At 40.2% G+C, this 9,605-nt stretch overlaps 1 protein-coding gene across 1 annotated transcript in view; it reads right to left on the bottom strand.

The window, feature by feature from the left end:
- Positions 1-9,446, bottom strand: part of PRIMPOL (primase and DNA directed polymerase) — a 34,994-nt gene extending 25,548 nt beyond the window's left edge. The window contains exons 1-3 of the mRNA XM_021007667.2: positions 9,284-9,446; positions 4,685-4,936; positions 601-698 (exon numbers count right to left, since the gene is read on the bottom strand). Of these exons, the coding sequence (XP_020863326.1) occupies positions 601-698; positions 4,685-4,864 (278 nt within the window). The 5' untranslated portion in view covers positions 4,865-4,936; positions 9,284-9,446. The remainder of the gene's footprint in view (positions 1-600; positions 699-4,684; positions 4,937-9,283) is intronic.
- Positions 9,447-9,605: the final 159 nt, after the last annotated feature.

Genomic DNA, 9,605 nt, shown 5'->3' on the forward strand with positions numbered 1-9,605 from the left:
GCCAGCTCGGCCAATGGAAGGAGTACTCACACTTTTAGTAAAAATTATGGGGTTTGGGGAGTACTGAAGTTTTATCTACTTCACAGAATTGCCGTGAAAATATCACATAATGTTCTTAAAGTGCTTTGTTAAATATTAAATAAATGCAATTATTATGTGATTCTGATAAAATTAAAAACACTTTCATGGATCATATTCTATTTAAGTGGACAATCTCTGTTCAACAGTATAAATTTGTTACATGCTAATTTTTTTGTTATCACAAGTATTTGTTTTGTTTTCTTATCAAATCAAGTATCTACCTCTTTATGATAACATGAATATTAAATTTTTTCTAGTGGTATACTTTTAACATTTGCCTCTGTAAGGGCCATTCCATGAGCCTAAGTCATATGTTGTATTATTTTTTTCTAACATCTGACAAAAAATTTATCAAGAATCTTAAAAATGATTCTTGCTTCAGAATTAGGTTTTGCAAAGTAACTAATTCTTTAAATCACCATTATGAAATCCAATTTTGATTATATTAATCTTACAAAGCAAGAAAGGGAAAAGAAATATATGCATATGGGCCCATGTATGCTTCCATAGGATACTTACCGGGACTTATAGTAAAACCAGAGTTGAGAATAAGTTGTTACAAGGTATATACGTTGTCCATCTGCCACTTTATGTTCCAAAGCAAATACATGTACATCCTTTATAAAGACAAAAATAATATTCCAAAATGCTTATATAATCCCTGTCCAAATCTGTTTAACTCCTGAAAGCTAAACTGTAAGTTATTCACTATCTTAGTTAAAAATTAATTCATTACCATTCACAAGTAATTTTTCTCTATAAATTAGGAACTACCATTTTCATATCACGAAACATAATCTTCAGGATTTCTTATGTCAATGTTAAATATCCTAGTTTGGCTACCATAATCGTTACATGCAGGATTGTTTACAGATCAGCTACTTTTTTTGGGGGGGGGGTGTTAGCTCATCTCTGAAACTATTTTCAGGAAGTTATGATAAAAACAGCTGACTAGTATGCACGGAACAGCTGTGGGGACTCTTCTGGGGGAGGGGAGGCAGAGTTGCTAGAATCTTGAGTAGATACACTGTTGATGAGTGGAATTTTAGTTCTCTAATAAGTTTCTTTTGTTTTGATTTGATACTAGTTTGTGAGTTGGCCCTCCACCAGGATTTTCATTTTCTCTTTTCTTCAGTTCTCAGAGTTCCCCTCCTCTAGCTAACTAATCATTTCCCCACAGAAGTAGCCTTATTTTTCTATTACCCTTGGTTACTTCTCTTCCTCTAGGTATTATGGAAAGAACCCTAGATTTGGGTTCATGTGTAAACAGATGCAGACTGGAAGGATGCAGAGTCAGAAGAGCAACTCATACCATAACATCAATATTACAAAAACAAACATTTTTAAAGATTGAAAATTGATGAACAAAAGGAGAAGAACCACAATAACAATCAGTACAATGATCACAACACTGTAAAGACAAACAGCTCTGAAAGCTGTCAGAATTCCCATCAATACCATGATCCTCCAGGATTCCAGAGGGCAAGGAAGAAGCAGGCTCTGCAAGACAGAGATGTGATGGATTCAGAGGGCTAGAAGAGACGTATTTATTCTTGTACACAGCCACTGAGAGAAATTTGCGTTCTTTTCTTTTTTTTTTTCTGCAACAGGGTGATGGAGAGGAGGAAGAGAAAACCGATTTCTGTTCATTTTTTTTTTTTTAAACAGAGAAGTGGAAGTGATGGGGGGCTTGTGCTTGGGTCTCAGCCCTAAGACCATGTCTCTGGAAACAACTCAGGTTCTTGTGAGAAAATCCTTCCCTCTCGCAGGGTTCATCCTGGAATTTCTTTGATAAAAGCTATCTCAGGTACTTGGCCTAAGGACTATTTCCCTGGTGCCAGATGCCCAAGGACCATGTTCTAGCAACTCTTCTACTTGTCTTCTTCCCAATATCAGGTATCAACAGTATTCTCTGTTGACTCCCTGAATTTTCCCATCCATAGATCATTGGCACCTTCTTTCAAGGTACCTGGACTACTTGCACATTCCACTGAAGTCCCCAGATTACCTAATTAGCATCCTTGACATTCTTTCTCTGTCCCTTTTCCACATAAGCCCTAGCAGCATCCTTACTAGTTTGCAAGTTCCTTAAGGAACTTCACCCACTTCTATTGGCATCACAATAAACTTTTCCATTTGACTGGAAGATGGTGGGTAAATTCATTCCAGGCAATGCCACCCTGTATCCTGACATTTTGAGGGTGCCATCCCTAAACCAAGCCGGCACCCCAAAACTGCATCAGGAATGGTGCTAAAAAATGTCATATGCATCTTCAGATGAAATCACTGTTATTGGGTCTACTTAACTTTTATTTTTCATAAGACTGATTTCCAATTTTCCCAACAATTTTAACCAAATAATGAATTCTTATCCCCCAAACTTAAGTCTTTACGTTCGTCAAATACAAGGTTACCGTATTTATTTGCTGCTGTAAATTGTAGGTCTACTCTGTTCCACTGATCTACCTTTCCATTTCTTAGCCAGCACCAGATAGTTTTGATAATTACTGCATTATGATATAATTTAAGATCTGGTAATGTTAAACCTGCCTCCTTTAAATTTTTTTTCATTTGTTCTTTTGATATTCTTGACTTTTTGTTGCTCAAAAGGAATTTTATTATTTTCCCAATTCATTGAAGTATTTTTAAAAATTTAATTGGGATGACATTGAATGTATAAATTATATGTAAAATATAAATATATTTAATTGTTGAAAGAAAATATCTTTAAACAGTGCAGAGTATTTTGAAAGAGGCTGGTTGTAATTTATGTCTCTAAAATGTTGAATTAAATGCTATAAGGATTAAAATATATCTCCATCATCATCACCTTTTTTTTTTTGTCTGAAACTTTCCTTTATGGCTTCCTTGCTAAGTAAATTCTTGATACTAAAGGATGTTGTAAAAGTCAAATAGTGCTAGTTTCTTTTAAATTTACCATGTAGGCCATAGCAAGATATCATAGAATAAGAGCAGGGCCTCTTTCAATCTTTGTATTTATTCCAGGGCTGGGCACAGTACCCAGCATACGGTAAATGTTTAATCCACGATCACTGACTTGTTGCCTAGTGTCTCGAGTTTAGTAAATGCTGATTGATTAAAAAAACATCAATAAGAACACTTGGACTTGGATTCAAGTCCTAGGCTGTGCCATTTTATTAGCATTAGCCAGTGTGACCACAGGCAAGTTAAAACTTTTCTGTGTCTCAGTTTTTCAAACTATCAAATTAGGTGAACTCATTTTACTGCATACCTCAAAGGGCTGTCATGGGGAAAGTACTTTTGTCCACTATTACAGCATTATATAAATATCATCCTCATCATCATTCCTCTTCAATATCTATCTTCCCCTGTTAATGAGAGGCAGAGAAAGTACGGGATCCAGAGAGGAAGACTGATATCGTGACCCTATGACAAGCCCCCTACAAAGACACGCTAAGGCAAGACACATCATTCAGAGAGTTAGGAAGCAAATAAGCTACAAACTCAGCAGACCCAGGAAGCCTAAATAAAACAGGCTACTTGTTTAGGAGGAAGCAATGAGGGGAGGGGTGAGGATTACAGCTACACTGGGTAAGCCTTCCGTTACTCTTAAACCTTCTCTGTTCCTTAGGAGCATGGACACACCTGGAGAACTCAGATGAACAAAATCTCTCTCTCTACTCCTTCAAGGGCCTGAAAAATTAAAGAAACAGAACTCAAGGAGTTTCAATCTGGACAAAGGAACTGCTGCCAAAGAATATGTTAGAGAATAGGATTTCCAGAAGATTGCCAATCTAGGAGGCTTAAAGAGAAGACAGCAGGACTTCCCTCTCCGAGACAGAAGAGAGGATCTTTCTTATATTGCCCGGATGGCTATTCATTAATTGCCACAATAAAACTACAGGACCCAATATTCCCTAGCCTCTGTCTCCTCTTCAACATGACATCCAAGGAGCTGCATACTTAATGCTGAATTATTGGATAACCTGGCCTCATGGCTAGGACACGGTCCCTTCACTTTCTAAGGTAGAAGTAGAGGAAGGGAAGGGAATAAGCATTTACGTAGCACTTACTATGAGCCAGGCACCTTGCTAAGCACTTTACAAACATTACTTCACTTGATCTCATTTCAGGTAGCAGGACGTCTTACTGGATAACTAGTTAAAGAGATGGGACTTACCAAAGAGAAACCACAAGCTATTTTACTCCCTCAGAAGAGCTGGTATAATCAGACTGTCACTAGAGTACAAGGGCCTTGAGGGAACTCCCCACTTCTCCAAACTCCTGGGTCACTTAGTCAATGGGGACTAGGCTACTCTAGTTGTCTTTGGGTGTGAGAAGCCCTCAATATAAGGGCAGACGGGTGCCAGGTAGCATCAACCAAGCAAATTTCACCTACAGCAGTTCAGGTATATACACTGATGAGGTAGCAGCTATTACAATTGTTTACACATGGTTAATGCAAAGTAAGTTGTTAGAGACTCCCAGGAGGCTATTCTCAAGTCAGGTGGTATTGAGATGCTCCTGATATAACCTGAAAGATGCCAAAGGCTCATGAAAACACACATCTACACTTAAGCTGTAAAACATTTTAAAAAGAAAGAAGAAGAAGCCATCTTACCTCTTTACAGGTTCTGACAAAGTTAAAAGCTTGAGCTTGACGATGAAACAGCCTCCATACAGAGGATGGGTCCGCTGGCTTAGACAGCCGGGGCCTATAGACTGAGCCCAGTGGTCTTTTTTCATACTGGGATGCTCGTTCTCCAATCTTCTTCAATTTTTCTTCCCATTTTCTTTTCATTGATTCAAAAACCACGGAAATATAAATCTTAATATGCTACAATTCTGGAAATCCTCAACTGATACAAAATTTCTGTTTTGATAAAGAGGAAAAATGAATACAAAGTTAAATGTCTAAAATTTATTTCCTTCAGTAAAAATTTTTAAATTGTTTAACCTCCAGCAAGTGAGTTCGTATTTCTGCATTTGCTTCCTTCTCTGAAAAATGAGGGGATGGACTTAATAATTTCTAAAGTAGCTTCCATTTCTAAATCCTATGATCCTTCATAAAGATGAGAGTGGGAGAAAGTGCTAAAAATTTTAAGTTTTGACACCGCTGGAGAATATGAATGTACTATTAGGTTTCACTTTAACAACAAAAATAATAATAGCTTTCATTTATATAGCGTTTATCATGTGATCCTCAACAACAATGCAACATAGGTGCCATTATCCCCATTTTACAGATGAAAAAAAAACTGAAGCAAACAGAAGTTAAGTGACTTAGAGTCACACAGCTAGTAAGGGTCTGAGTTTGAATTTGAATTCAGGTCTTCCAGACTCCTGGCCCAGAACTATCTCCACTGCGACACCTAGCTGCCCCTTTAACCATTACTATGCATTTAAGAAAGGTTACCTTACTTAGAGCTCCCCCTTTCCCACTGTGAAAATAATAAACTAAGAACCAACAAGAATTCCCCACAATTTTAAGAAAAACAACGCCTCAGAATAAAATGGACCACAGCCAAGTCAGAAGAAGCTGCAAACATTCACCCAGATCAGTACTTTGCCCAACAGCCCTTGGTGTGGTAAGGAATGTGGTTTGGAAGGAACTTGAGGAAATTCATAGAATGGATGGTTAGAGCTAGAAGGCACCGCAGAGTTCAGCTAAATAATTTGATAGGTTGAGATAGGGAACACAACTACCCCAAATCCATTCTTATGAAGAATGAATCCAATATCAAGTTAACTTGATAAGTGTTAAGTGTTACATAAGTAATAGCATCATTCCTCCTCCAAATATATCTTCACCTAACTGTTAATAAATGTTAAGTGTTAAAAATTCTAGCTTTGTCTTTTGTGGTCGAATGTGAACAGTGGGTGTAGGAATAAAATGGGAGGGAAGGAGGCTACATGATAAAGCACAAGAAAAGGGAGAACATGGAAGGATCCCACCTTTTTGGCTTTATCATTTATTTTTCACTCTTACAACCTGGAAAAAATATAGAATGTTAGAAAGTTCTTTAATTTTTTTGATGGGGAAAGAACAATCTATGATATATAAGGTTTTCTGTGGTCCATTTGCAACATTCTCCATGACAATGGCAAATACTTCTGCCACTTGTTTTATGCCTCATCTGCTATTAATGATCAAAGAATTGACAAAGTTATCTGTATTGTGTCTATGAAGCAAAATTTTCTATTACCTTAACATATGAATAGAAGAGCCTTTAGTGTGACATTTTGTTCTACAGAATTAATGTTTTTTTAAGAGTCAATAAACTTTTTATTTAAGCATGTGATAGCAAAGATGTGGTTGGCTATAGAATATTAATTACAAGAGTTTACCTATCCCCTCTCATATTTTCATTAAAAATACTGTCGGCCCCTGCTTATTCTCATAAAGACTGTCTAGATATATGGGTCCATAGCTTTTGATCTCTGAAACATTTCCCCCAGCAGTTATGCCAATCCATTATTTTTTTCCAATAGTTTGTGTGAGTTTTAGCACCCTTTGCCTCCTTTTCCATGACTGTCACTATTCCTACAGAAAGAGAAGGATGCAACATAGGAGCTGCTTTGTATTTTTGTTTCATAGGTTGCCATAGCCAAAACATGCATTCCCTAGTGACCTGCCTATTTAGTGAGACTATCCTTGGATAGCCATCACAACCTGTCATTAAGACCATCCCATTTCAGTATCAGCTTTAGCCCTACTTTCGGTCTTCAAGACTCCAGGGTCACAACCTTTCCACAATAAGGCACTGATGGAGGACTCTTACGGAGGTCATGCACAAGGATCATATTTAGGGCGCAGAAGTTAAATTTATAAATTATCTAAAAATTGTGTGCTTCTTAGCACTTTGTCCCTTTTCCACATGTCTGCTGCTATAGAAGTGGAGAGTCAAACAAAGGTCAAGCCATTTGGCATTTTTTTTTGTCTTTGACATTAGGATAATCCGTTTGGGTAATATTCTGGCAATTGGTTTCCAATATGAACTCTAACCCAAGTTATTTTAATTGGTGAAAGCATTTACAAAAGGACAGAAAAAAACGTGAAGTGTAATCTCCCAGAGAGCAGGGACTATTTCAGTAAGTCTACAACCATTTATTAAGCACTCACTGGGTAGAAGGTACAATAGCAAGTACTTGGAAGGGTTTATCCATCTAAGCCAGGCTGATCTAAGCAGAATGGCCTTACCTACCAAGGAGTTTACATTTATAGGAGTGATAACATAAACAGAGTGAAGCAAAGGTAGTTTTGGGAGTATGCTTCCTAATAGCTGGGGGAGGAGGGGAGGAAAAAACCAAGAATGACTTGGTTAATCATCTCACTCCAGGTTATAAGTCTCTTAGCCTTAAATTTTCCCCAATCCAAATCCATCTTCTACTCAGCTGTCAAACCAACCTTCCAGAAGCTTGTCAGACCAAGTCACAGCTTTTCATACACACTCAAACTTCACTGCCTCCCTATTACCCCCAGAATTAAATATAAAATCCTGTTAAGCTATTATAGCACTCTTTAACCTGGCCTTATCCAAACTTTCCAGTCTTTCTATATACTCTCCTATCCAGCACCACAGGCCTCCTGGCCATTCTTGACACAAGACATTCCATTTCCCAACGCAAAGATTTTTCATTGGCTGTCCTCCTCATGCCTGGAAGTGTTTCCATCTTTCCCCTCTTCCTGGCTTCCCTGGCATCCTTCAACTCCAACCTAAATTCCAATTTCTTCAAGCCTTTCCCAACCAATTTACCTTGTCTCTGTCATGTTTGTATACAGTTGCCTGCATCTTGTCTTCACCATTGAGTTGTAAGCTCCAGGTGAGCAGAAGCTGTTCTTTGAATTTTCAATAGCCGTCCCTCCTGCCTGGAACTTTCTCCCTCCTCATCCTCATCTCTTGGTTTCACTTGACTTCCTAGAAGCCTTTCCCCATTCCCCTTCATCTTCGTATCTTCCCTCTGAGACTTGTTCAAATGTGTTTCGACTCTTCCCAATCCTGTGGACCACACTGTCCATGGGGTTCTCTTGGCAAAAGTGCAGGAATAGGTTGCCATTTACTTCTTCAGTGGATTAAGGCAAACCGAGGCTAAGTGATTTTCCCAGGGTCACTGAAGCTGGATTAGGGTGCCACTGAGGCACCTAGCTTACCTCTGAGTCTACCCCCAGACCTTTCCTCCATTAAATTGTATGCTCCACAAGGGTAGGTATTGTTTTTTCCTTTCTTTATATTTCCCAGTGTTTAGCTGGGCACCTGGTACACAACAGATACTTAGTAAATGCTTGTGGACCGGTGACTGCTAGCATTTATAGAAGTGCATATTCTCTCAATCCCTTCTTCCATCCCCTTCCACAACAGCTTCTTGGGGGCATTTTTATTTTTGTATTCCCAAAGCCACATTTTGTTGTTGTTCAGTTCTCAGTCGTGTCCTGCCACTTGTGATTCCATTTGGAGTGTTCTTGGCAAAGATACTGGAATAGTTTGTCATTTCCTTCTTCAGCTCATTTGACAGATGAGAAACTGAGGCAAACAGGGTTAAGTGACTTGCCCACGGTCACACAGCTAGGAAAGTGTCTGAGATCAAATCTGAACTCACAAAGATGAGTCTTACTGACTCTAGTCCTGGTGCTGTATCTACTGAGCCACCTAGCTACCCTAATGCCACACAGCAAGCGCTTAATGCTTTTGGAATGAAATTAGGCACTTGCTGCAAAACTAAACTGCTATGTCATCTCGAAGCTCAGAAACTTTCACTGGACAGGTGCGGGAGTCACCTAGCCTGAGTTTAAAGGGACTGCCACAGGGCCGGGATTAGCAAGGCCATTAATGCTTGCTTGCTAACTAGACAGTACCCAAATAAGAAACCTAGGCTTGGGGGAGAGTATTGGGAGGGGGGAGGCACCAAGTGCTCACCATATATGGAAATGTACAAGGGGCCTTCAAGGTAGTTTATTCCGACGCTTCCCCGCCCCCTCTCCCGCCCCATATTTAAAACTGTGGCCCAGACAAACGCAAGGGCCCGTCTGCCCAGCGTGGGGGTAGCCCATCCCGTTCTTCCCCCGCGCTGCGCGGATTGGCCCTCGGTGCCTTCCGTACCCCTCCACCCCGCCCACGGCCAGGACCCCTCTTGCGTCCTAGACTCCCCCCTTCCCCCTTCCGCCTCCCCATTTCTTAATCTGGGGAAGCGGGGGACCGGTAGCCGTTCGCCCTCATTTTACCTAGGGAAATGGGGAGGACGGTTGTGGTGGAGGCCCAGGCAGTTTCTCGGTTACCAGCGCGGACCCAACGCTCCAAACTAGGACCCCGCCGAGGAGACTGTTAGAAGAGTCAAATTGGGCGCCAAAGCCGCCCCCGCCCACGGTGCGTCTGAATGAAGGCGTGTGCGTAGGGCGGGGGAACGGAGGCCCGGAAGGGCTGGGGCGGGACTATCTCCATGGAGGCTAGTGACTGACGGGGCGGAGGCGGAGTTTATCCTGGTTACGCAAAGGGGGCGGGGCTTATCCAGACCCAATGTAGAAATTGGCGCCGCTTAGAAGTCTT

This window comes from Phascolarctos cinereus, unplaced genomic scaffold (assembly GCF_003287225.1).
Source record: "Phascolarctos cinereus isolate Bilbo 61053 unplaced genomic scaffold, phaCin_HiC Scaffold_9;HRSCAF=440, whole genome shotgun sequence".
Lineage (NCBI taxonomy): Eukaryota > Metazoa > Chordata > Mammalia > Diprotodontia > Phascolarctidae > Phascolarctos > Phascolarctos cinereus.